Source organism: Scardinius erythrophthalmus (genome assembly GCF_964197995.2).
Source record: "Scardinius erythrophthalmus genome assembly, chromosome: 14".
NCBI classification, from domain to species: domain Eukaryota; kingdom Metazoa; phylum Chordata; class Actinopteri; order Cypriniformes; family Leuciscidae; genus Scardinius; species Scardinius erythrophthalmus.
This window is the reverse complement of record NC_138234.1, coordinates 12,762,673-12,780,688: the sequence shown is the minus strand read 5'-3', so window position 1 is coordinate 12,780,688 and position 18,016 is coordinate 12,762,673. Positions and strand designations below refer to the sequence as shown.

At 35.4% G+C, this 18,016-nt stretch overlaps 1 protein-coding gene across 5 annotated transcripts; it reads right to left on the bottom strand.

The window, feature by feature from the left end:
• Positions 1–2,381: 2,381 nt before the first annotated feature.
• Positions 2,382–16,436, bottom strand: LOC308701684 (SLAM family member 5-like). 5 transcript variants are annotated; one of them, XM_081384078.1, is made up of 10 exons: positions 16,068–16,436; positions 15,232–15,567; positions 13,525–13,812; positions 13,317–13,421; positions 12,752–12,819; positions 4,012–4,344; positions 3,586–3,867; positions 3,386–3,499; positions 3,144–3,214; positions 2,492–2,712 (listed from the first exon to the last, which is right to left on the bottom strand). In XM_081384078.1, exons 1-6 carry the CDS (start codon positions 16,207–16,209, stop codon positions 4,300–4,302), a joined length of 984 nt encoding a protein of 327 aa, XP_081240204.1. In that variant the 5' UTR covers positions 16,210–16,436; the 3' UTR covers positions 2,492–2,712; positions 3,144–3,214; positions 3,386–3,499; positions 3,586–3,867; positions 4,012–4,299. The 5 variants fall into 5 exon arrangements, with proteins under 5 accessions (XP_081240202.1, XP_081240203.1, XP_081240204.1 ...); XM_081384076.1 differs by having other exon boundaries at positions 2,382–2,712; positions 3,371–3,867; XM_081384077.1 differs by having other exon boundaries at positions 2,382–2,712; positions 3,386–3,867.
• Positions 16,437–18,016: the final 1,580 nt, after the last annotated feature.

The following is an 18,016-nucleotide window of genomic DNA, read 5'->3' as shown; positions in this document are numbered from 1 at the left end:
AAAATCTGGCCTTTACCAAGTGTCCCCGAAAGCCTATATCTCTTTAATCAATGCTCAGACCTTCTTAAAAACAAGTCAGAACGTGTGAAATATCAACCTGAACAAGCATGAAAATTTTCAGACAGATCGGACAAAATTTGCCTCTATAACAGTTAAAAAGGTGAAAATGATATGATTTAATGGCATGTTAAGCCAATAAGTGGTATTTTACTGCCCCCTGCTGTTTAAAATAGTCATTTTCTCATATTGGTATTGGTATCAGCCATGGTAAATCATGATAAATGATGGTGTGTGTGTGTGTGTGTGTGTGTGTGTGTGTGTGTGTGTGTGTGTATGTGTGCCCTTGTTTATATTACATTGTGGGGACCAAATGTCCCCATAAGAATAGTAAAACCTGAGATCACCTACATTGTGGGGACCAGCCAGCGGTCCCCACTTTTCAAAAGGCTTATAAATCACACAGGATGAGTTGTTTTGAGAAAGTAAAAATGCAGAATGTTTCCTGTGATGGGTAGGTTTAGGGGTAGGGTTAGTGTAAGGGGACAGAATATACAGTTTGTACGGTATAAAAACCATTACGTCTATGGAGAGTCCCCACAAAGATAGTGAACCAGACATGTGTGTGTGTGTGTGTGTGTGTGTGTGTGTGTGTGTGTGTGGTACAAATATAACAAAGGTTTTATTTTCCAACATGAAAACAAACATAACAGAGTGCTAGTGCACAAACAATAACCGACAATGATAATGGATGAGAGGGGAACTTAAATACACAGATCAAGACAAGGACAACAGGTGACGGTTATGATGATGAGGTGCAGGTGATGATGAGGAGGGTGATGAGGAGCAGGTGCAGGTGATGACGACAGATGGTGAATGTGATGAAGACAGAAGGTGAATGTGATGAAGGTGAATGTGACACCAATATCACTGAAACATTTGTGTGTGTGTGTGTGTGTGTGTGTGTGTGTGTGTGTGTGTGTGTGTGTGTGTGTGTGTGTGTGTGTGTGTGTGTGTGTGTGTGTGTGTGTGTAGCATTATTGTGTAGCATATGTAGCAAGTATGCATTATTGAGTTAACATGGAAACACTGGTTTGCTTTAGTGCAGAAAACTGGTCAAAATCATGAGGTTTAAAGTGAAAGTGAGCCAATAAGTGGTCTTCTACTGCCCTCTGCTGGCCCTTCTACTTATTAATTAAATTTTTCCACATGTGCTTGCATTTATACTTGAATACACACTAAAAATCACTTATATAGCAATAACTATTATAACACAATCATATTTTGTCAGTGTTAATCACTTTATTTGCACTGACACTTCAAATAATTGCTAGTAATGTGATAAATCAGGCTAGAAACATGGTAAATCAAAGTAAATAATACTAGATTGTCGTTTATCTCCTGGTAAATAATACTAGAACGTGGTATATCATGGTAAATCATGGTTAACTATGCTGTGTGTGTGTGTGTGTGTGTGTGTGTGTGTGTGTGTGTGTGTGTGTGTGTGTGTGTGTGTGTGTGTGTGTGTGTAAGCATGCATTGAGTTAACATGGAAAAACTGGTTTGCTTTAGTGCAGAAAACTGGTTTAAAGTGAAAGTGAGCCAATAAGTGGTCTTCTAGTGCCCTCTGCTGGCCATTCAACTTAATAATGAAATATTTTACATGTGCTTTTGCATTCATACTTGGACACACACTAAAAATCACGTATATAACTAACTATTATAACACAATAATATTTTGTCAGTGTTCATCACCTCATTTGCACTGACACTTCACATAATTGCTAGTAATGTGGTTAATCATGCTAGAAACATTGTAAATCATAGTAAATAATACTGAAATGAGGTGTATCAAGGTAAATCATGCTAGAATCCTAATAAATCATTCTGGAACATGGTATATGATAGTAAATCATGCTAGAATCATATTAAATAATTCTAGAATGTGGCAAATCGTCGTGGGAGGAGCCTATTTTACTCAAATGGCTATAACTCAAGAAGTAAATGAGATATCTTCACCAAACTCAGTACACATGTGTATGGGTTCAATTTGAGGTCACAGTAAACAATTTTATGGAGATCGGACCATAGGTGGCGCTATAACTGTTAAAAAGCTTTAAAACCATATATATCCCATGGCAAATTGCCTGTATTGGCTGTAAATGGTCTTTTCCATCTATTATGTCAGTGGTTACATGCTTGCTAAATAAATCTTAATAACTTTTGATGCTTTTGTGCTTAAATGCCTTAAAGGCCTTAACTGCTTGAACCCCGATAAATGCTGCTTGCAGCTTTAATTATTATTATTATTTTTTAATAATTATTTTAGGCTCAAAATTAATATTTTTTGGGTATCCCAAGAATCAAATAATACTTCAATGCGTCAAATGATTTAGATAATTTATTAAACAATGTACTGCATGGCAAATTCATTTGAGGTTTTTAGGAGAATAATCCAACCCAAAATAAAAGTCTTTCATGTTAATAACACATTATCCATGTAATTTATTTATTGTTTTATTTTTGTCAGAATTGTTGCTATATACATGTGATGAATCTTACCAAGCCAAGAACTCAACCATAGACTTTGAATCTGAGGTTGTTTCAAGAGTTTTTAAATGAAGGGATGAAACAGCTGGATTTGGGAAAAAGACTGAAGTTTGATCATCTCATGGCAACAGGTGCATAAACCACATGATCCTCCTCTTCAGCTTTCTGTAAAAATACCACACAAGCTATAATATTTTAGCTAATATATAATATAATATCAATGTGAAATATTAACAGTAAATAAATATGAACAGTTTTTTTTTTTTTTTTTGCATATTTGTTTCTGAATGTGTACCATGAACTCCACAGGCCTAACACTATGCAAAATATTAATATATTGTAAAAATATGATATAATGTAAGCTGAAAAATTGGATATTTATTTAATGGGTTAATAACAACAACAGCTGTGATTCTCAACAATCGTAGATTTAATAGCCTATATTAAAGTAATCTCAAATTGGTCACAAAAATATGATCTGATACATGATTTTGCTGTAACAACATTTAATCTGTGACAGAAAAAAACATGGACAGTGTAAATGCTGGTGTTATAAAGCAGGTTTGACGGTCATTGAATGATTTAAAAAATCTTACCGGTTTGTGTCGATTTTTTGCTTTGTAGAACGTTGTCTCTGCATAGGTTATTTCTTCATCACGAGTCTGAACTATTTAAAGAATAATAAAACAACAAAACTCAATCTCAAATCGATTTGTTCTGTTCTGTTCTTTTCACAGCATATATTAATAAGGCTCAAATGTAAGCATTTTGAAATGCAATTATTAAATTACATGCAATTAACTAAAATGAATTAATGCCATACTCCATATGTTTTTACATTTCCTGCAGATCCAGAAGATCACAACAACTACAGCAACAATCAACAGAGATCCAGCAGAGATCAGCACTATTAGAGGCGAGTCTTGTTGTGAAGGAGAGTGTGGGTTTGGTTCTGTAATGATAAAGATAGAAGTGAATGTGCCAGTCTGATCTCCAACAGAAGACAGAGATCAGGTCAGTTAATTAACCACAGATAACCTGCACATGTGTGACAGAGTGTGTTGATGTCCAGATGTGTGGTCTGGTTGCTGATGGGATTGTTCAGCACACAGCTGTAGGTGTTTTTATCCTGATATACCACCTCCAGAGGTAGAGAGAGACTGATGCTGAGATCACACACACTGATGCTGGACAATACACTGATTCCTGCGTGCCAGGAGAGAGTCGCATCACACACATTCAACACTGATGAACACACCAATGAACAATTTGATGATGATGAAGAACAGTTTCTACTGATGACAGGAACAGGCAGACGAGCTGGAAAACATGAGAGAGTAAACAAAAATATGGATAAATCTAATCAACATATTGGTTCAGTGTGTTGAATGTTTAGTGTGATGGTAGTGTGTGTTTTTTTTTTTTTTTTTTTTGTGAACAATTGGACAAATGCTCTCTACTCACCATAGACAGAAACATTGAATCTTATTGATGTCAGTTTTGCTCTATTTATATCCAGTTGATAAACTCCAGCATGTTCTGTTGTGATGTTTGTGATGGTCAGAGATCCAGTTTGATTGTCCAGCTTCAGTCTGTCTCTGAATCTCCCATCAGGATCATCAATTACAAAGGTTAGTTCCTTTCTTCGAATTTTAGCTATCAAAGAGTTGTTGGCTCCAAATTTCAACTCTATGACGTCGGTTTGTTGTATTTCGGTAACGTTAGTGTGTAGAAGGACAGAATCTCCCTCCATCACTGACACTGAATGCACTTCACTTGTTTCGGCCCAAAACACACCTGGAGAACATGAACAGGAACAGATTAAAGCTCCTGATGGTTTACAAAGCCTGAAATCAGATTTAATTGTTTAAATATGAACTGAAGAACATCCAGAACAGCAGCAAAGACACAAAAGCAAAGTGAAAGGTGAGATTTATGAAAAAACTGATATAAACCAAAAATTTGATCTTTAATATATTTTAAACTTATAAAAGATGTCTGGTATTTGAAAGTGGTTAAACGCTGATAAAGCTGATTGTTGGAGATTTTAACATTCACGTCGTAGATAATACAAATGATTTGTTAGGGTTGCGTTTACAGACTTACTAAACTCATATTGGGTAAAACAAAACGTAACTGGACCCACTCATCATTTTAATCATTAGATTTAATTATGATGCAAGGTACCAATCCTACCGATATATATATATATTCTACCGCAAAGTGATGTCACTGTTCACTACCTTCTAATGTGCGGACTGCTTAAATCTTCCATATAGCGCAGTGTTATCAACAAGAACAATTCTCCCAAACACTACAGACAGATTCACTATAGCCTACCTGATCTGTCTCAGCTTCTCAGTGTCCCCAAACACACAAATGAACAAGAGGAAATGACAAGCATTTGCACCATTTTCTCAAGTACATTAGAAACTGTTGCACCCATCCGATTGAAAAAGGTCAGAGAGAAAAGTACTGCACCATGGTACAACAGTATTACTCACGCTATCAAGAGGAAAAACTCATAATCTAGAGCGCAAATGGAAACAAACTCATCTAGAGGTTTTTAGAATCGCGTGGAAAGACAGCTCTTCCCGTTATAAAAAGGCGCTAAAAACAGCCAGGGCCGAGACTATAGATCATAAATACTCTTAGACCTATTACAAAATTACACTGGTATTCAGGTACAGGCATTCAGGGGGTTTAGTTCGTATCTATCAGACTGTTACCATTTTGTTTATTTAAATGGAGAATAATCCAAGTATTCATCAGTGAATTATGGAGTGCCACAAGGATCTGTGTTAGGCCCTCTGCTATTCTCAAAATACATGATGCCTCTTGGTAATATAGAAAACATTGAATAGTTTCCACTCTTAAACAGATGATTCTCAGTTATATATTTCATCACGTCCAGATTAAATCTCTTACAGAGTGTGTTAAAGATATAAAATATTGGATGACCTGTACTTTTCTTAATTAAATTCAGATAAGACTGAGGAATTACTTATTAGACCAAAAACATGTACACAGAACCTACTAGAATACAGTTTGCATTTGGAAGGATGTACAGTAACTTCATCCTCTTCAGTTTAAGACCTAGGCGTTTTATTAGACAACAACTTGTCTTTTGAAAATCATATGTTACAAACACAGCCGTCTTCCACCTCAGAAAAATTGCTAAACTCCAGAACATGCTCTCTGTTTCTGATGAAGAGAAGTTAGTTCATGCATTCATGACCTCTAGACTGGATTACTGTAATGCGTTACTAGCTGGTTGTCCTGCATCCTCGGTAAAAAAAGAGACAATTAGTCCAAAATGCAGTAGAGTTCTTACTAGATCAAGAAAATATGATCATAACACCAATTTTATTGTCTCTACACTGGCTAACTAACTTACATATCAATTACAAAGTATTTTTACTGACCTATGAGGCCTTAAACGATTTAGCTCCTGTGTATTTAACTGATCTTCTATCGCCTTACAATCCATCACGCTCTTTAAGATCATAAAACTCTCTTCTAGTAGTACCTAGAATAAGTCCACTAAAGGAGGGAGAGTGTTTTCACATTTGGCTCCTAAACTCTGGAATAGCCTTCCTGATCATGTTCGGGGCCCAGTTTAAATCTATAGATCAAAGACGCATCTCTTTAGTCAATCATTCATAATGCACTGCATAACCCTACGCAATTATATCAGATCAAATGCACATGATTATCCTGGCTCAATGTTATGAACAGCAGCTATGCTAATTATTTGCTTTTATGTCTCTACCTCGGGATGTCTAACATGCACCCCTGCCAAATTTTCTATAGTGTATCATTTTGATCACGTATTTTTCTGTAAAACTGCTTTGAAACTATAAGTATGGCGAAAAGCACAATATAAATAAATGTGAATTGAACTGAGTTCAATGAAGGTTTTGTATTTTTGAGCAAGATAAATTTCCAGTCACAATAGAAGGCATGGAAATTGCCACTATGCATACCAGTATTTAAATTTAAATAATTAATAAAAATTAATTAATTATTTAATTAATATTTAATTTAAAATTCCAATGAAAACAGAGACGGGTATTCAAAGTAAATCTAATGATATTGATTCATCTAGTACATATGACAGCAGAAAATAATGTAATATGAGCTGCAGAATACTTTGTTGCCCTGAAATGGAAAAAAATTACATCGTAAAAAAATATATATAGATTTTATAACTTACCCATCAGACTCCAGGAGCACAAACAGAACAAAACAAACTTGTGAAACATATTTTTTTAATGGTTCAGTCTGCTGAAAACTCCCACCCTGTTGTCTAGTGTGTGAGTCCTCCCCTGACAGATTTTGACGCTCTTAGTTCACATGCTCTGAACGTGTTATGAATAAATATATATTGGGTAGTATAGAATATATATGGGTAGTAACCCATATTTTTTAAAAAAAGTGATTATATAATTACATGTCATTCTCACAATGGCAGTAAATTATTCATAACTCATTGAATCCCTCTACTACTTTTTTATCTTTTAAATGTTCCAGTCTATAAAAGCCTATACTGCTTTATACGTTCAGAAGATCTTCCAGGTTTGTGGAATTGCTCACACAGACCAGTCAATAGTCATGTGACTATCACTGAAAACTGAGACCCGAAGGATTTGATCACTGGATTCACGGAAATAATTTCACTTTTAACAAGTCTTCTCAACATTGCAGCACGGCATATCTAATCACCTGGCAAACACATTAATTTGAATTATCAATCAGTGTGTCATTTAACCAAGTATTACTGTCTTTGGAAGGCTTTTGTCTTTCAAGCACATTAAAATACAAATTCATGTTATTTCATAAAACATGCAATGCAGGGATCCCCAACTTTTTTGTCAGCTGAACCTCTTTGACCTAATATACTTACTTGAAGTGTAAGTTAATAAGTTAGGTCAATAATACAATTATGTCAATAATAATAACAATAATAAAATAACATTCACAGTTCTCTGATGTCGGTTAATGGTCACATGATAAGCATGTAAACAAATAAAAAAAAATGTATCTTTTTTAATGAGTGTTTTATTTTGATTGCTTTTATTTTAAAATTGTTTATTGTAATTTTACATTTTTATTATTGAATAACTTAATAGCTTTTAATTGTACTCACATACTAATAAAGAATGGCATATATTTTCTTTCTCTTAGCATTTTTTTATCAATATGGTACAAGATTATCTTGTTAAAAAAAAAAATTGGATAAATGAGTTAGGCCAAAAGTAATTAAAAGTAATCAAGTAAGACTAAATTACCTTATGTATAGTGTAATGGATTTTGTTATATATATATATTACAAAATATATATATATATATATATATATATATATATATATATATATATATATATATATATATATATATATATATATATATATATATATATTCACATTCACTTTAGTTGTCTGACTGGATTAAATGTCTGTTTTAAATCTATTGTGAGTCAGACTGAAACCTGCTGTGGTCAGGTCTCTTCAGAAACGTGGTTTGATCTGTTTGGTGGACAAACATCTTGTGTGTGAGAAAACACGTTGCAACAAGCATGTAGTTTGTGTGTGAAGGGCCTCATTTCCATGGCATGTTAAGCTAAAAAATAGAGTATTTTAGCTGAGTTTCTGTATGCTGTGATATTTTTGAACCACAGACATCACAGAACTTATAAGCGTAATCAAAAGTTGTGATATGAAGAGCAAAAGTAAGTGCAGAAAGAAAAAAACCTGGCAGAGAATAAATGTGACCAATATTTAACTGAACATTACTTTGTCTGTAGAGTAAAATAAATTGAGTGTTATGAGTGGAATGAACCTTAGAAACCTGCACCATCTGAATGACTTCACAATACACAAGAACAGCAGCAACTGTTCAGAGCAGTGAGAGGAAATGACATCAAACATCCACTTGATGTAAACCACATGACCTTTAAACGGTTAAATGATCAAACATGCACAGTTTGAGACTCACTGATTCAGGGGTTGAAATTAGACAGAAGCGTAGCAGATTTCAGGCTTTATTCAGCTCTGTTCAAGTCTCATCGACTGCACTTGATCTGTGTGAGTATCAGCATCCTCATGTCCAGCAGATTGCATCAAACCATTTACAAATAACAAGCAGATTCAGCCATTTTTTTAAATACAAATATGTTTAATTAATGTTTTGATGTGAGATATATATAGCATTCCTGTGAACAGTTTCCCCATGGTGAAAATGAATCCTGCCCTTTTCTGGTTAATAGTAATAGTAATTCAGCACATTTTGGTGATCATTTATTTAATGGTTTTTAGTATGATGTACAAATGTCATTTTCACTTTTGTTTTAATTATTTTTTTTTAAATATTACAGTGTAGTGTAGGTCTTTATAGAATGAAATTTATTTCCACATCTTATATTTGACATTATCCGGGACAAACGTAAAAATAAAACCCATTTAAGCACACAAACCTGGATCCATTGCCGTTTCATTAAACAAATTGTTCATTCCACTGCAGAGCGCCATCTTGGGTCCAAACAAGACCTCACTTTTGGAAGAATAACAACTCTACCTTTGACCAATAGAGGGCCCTATAATAAGATCTCTACAGCAGATAATGACCCAATAATAAACCCTTTTAAATCAAAGACACTCTGACATTTTATATTTGAGTGTCTAATGCTCTATGATTCCTGAGATTTCTGAATCATATTGATTCACACTGCATTGCTAACCCGGTTGAGTAGGTATTCCTGCCGTTTCAGGACAGCGTTTCTAGGACACTATTGTTGACACTAACCTTAAACATACCCGTTGGTAATTTATTTGAAATATGAGCCCCTATATTCTAGTTTTAAATTTCGTTTTCTTGGAAAGAGCAACGTTTTTTATATCTCCTGACCACTAGGAGGCACTGCGCCAAAACTGTGCAGGTGGCCTCAGGTCACCGGATTCTGATAGTGAAACAAGGTAATGATACAATTCACATCCGAATCTGAATCTGCAATAAATCCACTGAAATTAACTAAAGTGATTAATAATGAGATAGGGCAGATTGACAATGCAAAAATGTTGAGGGGTGGTAAATTGTTATTATTTTGTAAAGATAACAAGCGGTTATCAACAAAGTGTAGTATGGTTATCAACACCATGTGTCACTCACTATGGGTTAATAGGTTGTATTATCATGTAGTGAGAACCTGAATGAGTTGGATGCTTATCTGGTCCAGTAGAGGGCAGTACTAAAAGTGAAGTGAATTCTCTAGTGCAGAGGTCTTCAATCCTGCTCCTGGAGGACACTGTCCTGCAGAGTTCAGTTCTAACCTGCTTCAGCACTCCTGCCTTTGGATTTTCAAGTGATTGTGAACAGCTGATTCAGAATCAGGAGTGTTTGATTAGGATTGGAAGTTGGAACTAAACTCAGAAGGACAGTGAACCTCCAGGAGCAGGACTGAAGACCTCTGCTCTAGTGATAAGGTAAGGTAGGGATTGGGAATTGAAGCCTCATAAAGAAATTCATAACCACATACTACTCTGACGATGGTGAGAGTAGTTCGAGTTGTATACTACTATGCGATTCTGAACTCAGTACGAGGGTTTCCCCGACTGTTATGGTAAAATATTCTAAATTCCCACAGTGAAAATAAAGCAGCTAAAAGCTTGTGGAAGATTCAGTTTTAGATTACGGTCAAACCAGTCGAGATTATATATATAAAACACACACACACACACACACACACACACACACACACACACACACATTAGAGTGTGCATTACTATGATTACGGCAGTTTCAGGAAAAGCGAATTGTGAGGAAAAAACAGTCATGATTTAGATTGCAGTTTTTTTACTTCTACTTTGTTATATTATTACCTATAGGCGCAGTGTCTTTGATCCATCAATCACTCAATCAATCAATCAGATTTATTTATATAGCACATTTAAAAACAAATCAAATCAAAAATCAAATGCAAAGAGATGAGTCTTTAAATGAGATTCAAATGCACTAAGGGTGGCACAAGATCTAACAACTGTTCCATAAACAAGGAGCTGCAACAGAGAAGGCCCTGTCTCCTTTTAATTTTAGTCGAGACTTAGGAATGGTTCGCTGAAGAGGATGTATGTTGCTTAAGAAGTTCACTAATGTAACTTGGTGCCATCCCATTTAAGCCCTTAAAAACAAATAATAACATCTTATACTTAATCCTAAATTGATAGTTGTATTTCTTCGATTTTTTTTTTTAAAGATTACTGTTAATTCTTTGTAGATGTGTTAACAGCAGGATTATTTGCATGGGCAGAACAAATAAATTATATATTAATCATTCTAAATATCTCCATTGCTCATTTGTTTTACTGTACTGGAATTGGTGTAAGTCTTGCATGCATTGTTATATGATGAGGTTTAACATCTGTGCTGAAAGTGAATGCATTATTCTACGAGTTTGAGGATACAAGATCATTGTTTCATGTTAAGGATCTCCCACGCTCTGTGCACTGCGCACACGGCATTTTTTCACTCCAGCTGCCAACAGATACCTAAAAAAAATGAACGGCCAAAACAGGGGAGGTCCCATACTATATGCACACCTCATATAAAACCATTTTTGCTGCAGCATGAGATGTGTGACATTCCACTTCAACAAACACCTCTACAGATTGACATGGTGTCATCGATTTGTCATCAAAGTGTTTATCATTGGGTGTTAGTATCTGTTGGAAGGAGTTTTAGGAGTGACCAGTTATTACTTCAATGTCATGCTACAAGCGAATAATCAGAAATAAAATTAAAATATTAATTAATTAATTAAAATACAAAGAGCATTTTTTAATATATCATATTCACATTCATACAGTAACATCTCTCTTTGGTTTGAGATTGAGATGTTTTTATGTTGGATTTAGATTGGATTTGTAGTAAAGCGGTTTTGTCTAAAGCAAGTCAAACAGTTTCATGTGAGCAGGAATGGAAAAAAACCTTTAGCCACACGCTATTGACACCTCATACACACTCTCACACCGACATTAACACAAACACACAGCAGTTACAAGCTCACGCATAACCTTTGTCCAACAGATCAATCCACATTTCTGTACAGATGTGAATAAATGAGACCACAGTCTCCACTCCTCATGGTGATTATTTTGCATCTACATTTTGCACTTAAAAAAAAGGAGAGATTTACACACATGATCTCTCTAAAACTTTAAGATTTAAACATGAAAATGCTGCACTGTGCCATATGATTTAGATAATTTTTTAGTTAAAGTCAAAGAAGCTTCCAAGTTTTTAGAAGACCATTTCATGAATCCATCTTTTAGTACCAAGAATGATCCTGTCCGCTGTGATTTCCTGATGAAACATGTTGTCATCTTCATCATTGAAGTTTGATCATCATCTTATGGCAATAGGCGTATACACAACATGAGTTTCCTCTTCATCACACAAGAGATGATAAGGCTAAAAAACAAACATCTGAAGCGTGACCCTTATAGCAGACAGAGAGACAGATAGACAGATAGATTATTTTTGTTGTGATGTTCATTTTACTTTCTGACTTCAGTGATTTGCAAATGTATTGAAGTAAATCCAAATTGGACACAAAAAAATATCTGATAGAGATTTTGCTGTAACAAGATACAATCTCCCAGAATATGAAAAAAAAGAGATGGACGTGCTCAGTGCTTTGTCATATTACAACGATGCTTTTGGGAAACGCACAACGAACATTCGCAAACAGCATCGCAAAGTTCTGGAACGTCAGAAGCACAGTTTTGACCCTACTACTCTACTGTATGTTAATATTGGTCATTATGCTGGAACTTGGAGAGCCAAATATTTTCTGAGGTGGTAGCCTACTTGGTGTATAAAGTTAAATTTGCGCGTGAAGGGGTTATAAGATAGTAAATTTCTGCTAAAAATACATTTGTTTGTAATATCATGCACTCTTTCAATGCTTCTGAGTTGTTTTAAAAATGTATTTAAAAAAACTTTTTTGGAACTACGTTTTTTACTCAAAGCACATTTTTGGGTTGTTTCTGGCATTGAGTGGTGATCTTATGGCTTTTATAAATATTGGTTAAGCTGCTGTTGTGTGTGATGGATCATTATACAAAAACACAGTCACACACATCTAATCTTACTCACTGCTAAATGTATTCATAGACACAGAACATAAATTAGGAATAAATTCTCTTACCAATTTATGTGCTTTTCTTTTGTGGAATGTGAGAACAGCGTATGTCATCTCTTCTTCACGAGTCTGAACTGTTTTAGCAACAACAACAAATCAAATGCAGACAGGATGTTTAAAGCATCTGAATTCTTTGTATGGTGAAATTAAATCATCATAAAACTCAAAGTGAAACAGCGTCATTCATATTGATGTTCATTTGTGCACAAGCAGAATGCTGCATCTTTACACACAAGTTGTTTTATTATTGAAATAATTTAGTTTTGCATTTCTATGTTCATATTTCCAGTGTGATTTGTAAAGAGCTGAGTTCAGTGTCATTATATAGATATAGACATGCATAATGTAATATACCGAAACAGCAAAAAAAAAAAAAAACTTAACTTTTAGTTTTATATATATATATATAGATATCAAAAAATAATTTGTAATACAATAATAATACAAAAATACAGTATGTATTAGTATTTGTTATAAAACTTATTTGTTTGTATAATAGTTATAATAATTTATTCATAAAACTTATTGTTATTTGTTATAATACTTCTTAAAAGCAGTATGTAGCTCTTGCCTTCTTGATCAGTTTTTCTGCGTCTCCTGCAGATGCTGAAGATCACGACTGTAGAGACAATCATCAGAGATCCAGCAGCAGCAGAGATCAACACTATCAGAGACACTGGAGGATGGACGAAGTGAAGGAGAGTGTGATGAGATGATTAAGAGAGACAGTCATTAAGTCAATGAGTGGATAAACAGTAATATCATCAGTGCTGTGGTACCTGCACATGTGTGACAGAGTGTGTTGATGTCCAGATGTGTGGTCTGGTTGCTGATGGGATTGTTCAGCACACAGCTGTAGGTGTTTTTATCCTGATATTCCACCTCCAGAGGTAGAGAGAGACTGATGCTGAGATCACACACACTGATGCTGGACAATACACTGATTCCTGCGTACCAGGAGAGAGTCGCATCACACACATTCAACACTGATGAACACACCACTGAACATGATGATGAGGATGATGATGAAGAGCAATCTCTGATGATGACAGGAACAGGCAGTCGAGCTGGAAAATATGAAAATATTTATGAAAATATTTAGAAATCTAATAATATTATTTTCAGTCCAGTGTGTTGAATGAGGGTTTATTCAGTGCTGTTTATCCCTATTTCGAACCTCTCTTTTCTCTCTAAAATATTAGAAAAAATTGTTTCCTCCCAGTTACAGGCCTATTTAACAGCATAACCTCTATGAGCCTTTCCAGTCTGGCTTTTGTCCTTTACACAGAACTGAAACCGCCCTGGTTAATGTTCTTAATGATCTCCTCGAAGCTTCTGATTCTGGCACTCTCCTTCTGTTAGACTTTTGACACTGTTAGTCATGAGATTGGAATTACTGACACAGCCTTTGACTCCTATTCGACAGCGAGGCAAAGATTTGTTATTTATCAGAAGCACAAACCATTCAACAAATCCATCAGTTCGGGTGTCCATCAGGGTTCTGTCTTTGGCCCTCTTCTTTTCACTATTTAAATGTTACCAACTGGATAAATTCTCAAACGCTATGGGTTTAACTTCCTCTGTTATGCTGATGACATTCAGATTTATTTTTAGCACACCTTCCGCCTCAGTGTTTCCTCCGCTTACATTAAAGGGTAACTCTCGCCAAAATGCAACCTTGGGTCTTTTTGTTAATCTACCCGAGGCAAACTCTCATTTAAAAGCATAATAAGAATGGAAACGCCACTTTTAAGTTTGACCGTATTTTCGTTTTCGGTCAAATTGCCTTTTGAATGGGAGTACATGGGGCACTACTATGATAGCATCAAAAATCACTATTTTTAAAACACAAAGGCGGCTCGACACAACATGAATGCTTGAAGTATCACCGGTGATTTACAATGAATGAAATACCTTTCAACTAAAAATATAAAACAATTACAATATGTTCAAAACTCTGCAGCCCACTTGATCACTCACAAGAAAGAATGAGCACATTACTTCAACTGCCTCCTTCATTGGCTTCCGGTTTCCTTGCGTATAAACTTCAAGGCACTAATCCTCTCTTACAAAGCTCTCCATAACCTTACTTATCTGACTTTAGCCTTGTGTTCCTGTTAGTTTCTTACGCTCTTGAAATACAGTCAGTGTCAGTGATGGAGGGAGATTTAAAAAAATAAACTTTCTCCGAATATCACTCTTCAGCTCTCAGTCTGTAAATTGTACCTTGTTATGGATATGTTATTTGTCTGAATCCCTCTTTGTTTGTATCTCTTGGTTTGCATATTGTGCTTTTATGTTGATATTTATTTTGTTCTGTTCCTTAACCTATCTTTGTAAAGCGACCTTGGGTGTTGGAAAGGTGCTATATAGTACAATTTATTATTATTATTAAACTATAAAATAATTAAATCAATATGCAAATAGTTTAAAGGTCAAGGTACTAATAAAATAAGAATAGGACAGAACAAATGCTCTTTACTCACCATAGACAGAAACATTGAATGTTTTTGATGTCAGTTTCTTCACTCCAGTTATATCTAGTTGATAAACTCCAGCATGTTCAGTTCTGGTGTTTGTGATGGTCAGAGATCCAGTTTGATCGTCCAGCTTCAGTCTGTCTCTGAATCTCTTATCAGGAACACCACGTGTGGGGAAGATTTGGTTCTCAATGCTGATTTTAGCTATAAGAGACTTTTTATCTCTAAATTTCCACTGTATTTCATCGTCTTCATGTATTTTAGTATTAGTGTGTAGAAGGACAGAATCTCCCTCCATCACTGACACTGACTGTATTTTAATTTTCTCAGCACCAAACACACCTGTAGAATGTGAACATGTTTAAAACAGATTAAGACTCTCGTTGGTTTACAAAGCCTGAAATCATCTAGTTATTGTCATTTACATATGAACTGAAATACATTCACAACAGCAGTAATGTGAGATATATGAACAGACAGATGTTGTTATAGATGAACCAATAATTTGGTCTCTGTTTTAAAGTTATCTACAGTTGAACAAAATCATTGCTTAAAATTACATAATGTACTGAAAACAAATACATGAAGTCTAATTATGCTGGATATTTTCTAAAATTATTTTTAAATAAATAAGACGGTTAGATCAGTAAAACAGAAAAATGAAAACTGCAGAAGTATTGAAAAATAAATTAAGGAACTCGATTTCAAAGTTAGTATCTCACCATAATTATTCATCTGGTAAAGATAGCAGCAGATGAAAATAATCTAATCTGAACAGTATAGCAACTTTTTTGCTTCAAAATGGAAAGAAATGAAACCATTAAAATGTTTTTATAACTTACCAGTTAGACTCCAGCAGCAGAAACAGAACAAAATAAGCAAGTGAAACATTTCCTTTTCAGTGCTTGATCTAATAACACTGTTAACCAAAACACTCAGTCTATGTGAATCCTGTAAAAATACAGAGTTAAAAACTACTGGCATCTCACAGTACCGGCTGCACTGACGTTCATCTTCCAAGTCAAACTGAAAGTAGCTGTGGTGGGTTTTCAGAGATGTGGTTTGATCTGTTGGGTGGACAAACAGCTTGTAGGTGAAAAGTTTCTTCCTGTCCTGCAAACAGCCTTTAAGACTCTTAAAAAAAAAACATGACGAGAAACTGTTTCTGACAGAGGGAGAGAAACGATAACTCTCATCTGTTGTAAGTAAAGGACTGTGTGAAGTTTCCACTCACTGTGCAAAAAAAAAAAAAAAAAAAAAAAAAAAAAACTCAGTGGCCTTTAACCCTTTGATTTACTGTTTTTATGCTATAGAAATCGTCTAATGGCTTTAGTAGGTTCCCACAGCAAATGTATAGAGAAGGGTATATATGAATCAGGATGTTGGTTGTATGATGTTCATTAAATTGATCAAGATCATCCATGAGAGACTGTAGTTATATAACAAATAATATAACTGATGAGATCATCTCAATCACCTTCACAATGACGCAATTTTCACACTGAGTCCAAGGTCGAGGCAACGTAAAGTTTCTGAGGAGAATGTAAAGGATTTGAAAACATTTTTTTTCTTCCATCCCAAATTTTTTCCACCACCATGTCCCTTTATGGGCTTCATTACCAAAGGCATGAGATGCCAAGAACACATTGCTTAAAAGGCTACATGTGTTGCATTTAGGTGTTAAATGTGTTGCATTTAGCAAGTTGTTGCATCGTCTTCATAGATCACAGACATGATTTCTATTTTTGAGGTGCTGCATCTGTCTGATGTTTCCTGTTGAGCTGGCAGTGCTGTGATGCTGCTTTAGCTGCTGTTTCTCAGAAACCCACTAGATGGTGCTATTTATCAGTTAAACCAGTGTCATACACCTGAAAAGTGGCACTCACTGCAGAGTCAAATGACGTCCAGCTCCTCCTCTCTGGTTAGGGTGTGGTTAGATATCTAGCTCCACCCATTAGGCCCAATTTAAATTTACTAATACATTTTATTGGAGGATTTCAAAGGTTGTGCTCATGAAAACTTGGTGGTTCTTGCTGATGAGTTTATAAACTGTTTTTTTCTCCAGTGGGAGGTTTGATTAAAGGTTGCTGTCCGTGGTTCTGAAATGCAGATGAAGAGAGGACAGGATGCTAATACCAGATTTAGCCGGGGTGGGGCGTATGGAGGGGGCAGATCCACAAAAACTCACTCTAGTGAGCGGCGGGTTTGTTTCTACTGTATAGATGCAGGATCTGATCGTTGATTGTGAAGCCTGGAAAAAGAAAACTGTCAAGCAAGCCTAAAACTGTAGGTTTTGTGAATTCTGTTTTACCCATTTCTCCCTCATCTGGTTATAGTAGTGAGGAGGACGATAATACACACATTTGGATATTATGAGCAGCTCAATCACTCATTGTAAGCAATGTGCTAACGCTGGCCCCAGAGACTACTACTGCTTCGCGGTGTGGGTGCCGATTGTATAAAAGTTCCTCTACACAGACTTTTTCTGAAGTCAGACTCTGTATCCGGGTATGAACGTGGCTGTGAGCACACAACTCCCGGTGGATTGAGTTTAGTTCATCTTAGGGAATGACCTTTCTGGTGGTCAAGTGTTTTCCCAGTCTATTGTGGAAGAAACCCCAGAGGAAGTTAGTGATTTCCCTCACAAATGTAAGGATGCTTTTCCTGCATGTGTGATAAAGCGAGCACAAACTTGTAAGTTTAATGATTTGGTGAACTTGTCAGATTCATTTATTGTGTCACCTGATAAGAAAGAATCATGTTCTGATCCAGAAGAGCGTGTATTCCTTCT

Bases quoted from the DNA above. Each gene is read 5' to 3' on its own strand.
- LOC308701684 (XM_081384074.1), bottom strand. From the start codon at position 16,209: ATGCCAGTAGTTTTTAACTCTGTATTTTTACAGGATTCACATAGACTG. The intron at 15,568-16,067 runs GTAAGTTATAAA...CACATTCTACAG, and splicing joins CTGCTGCTGGAGTCTAACTG to GTGTGTTTGGTGCTGAGAAA. The intron at 12,820-13,316 runs GCAAGAGCTACA...TTGCTAAAACAG, and splicing joins CAGAAAAACTGATCAAGAAG to TTCAGACTCGTGAAGAAGAG.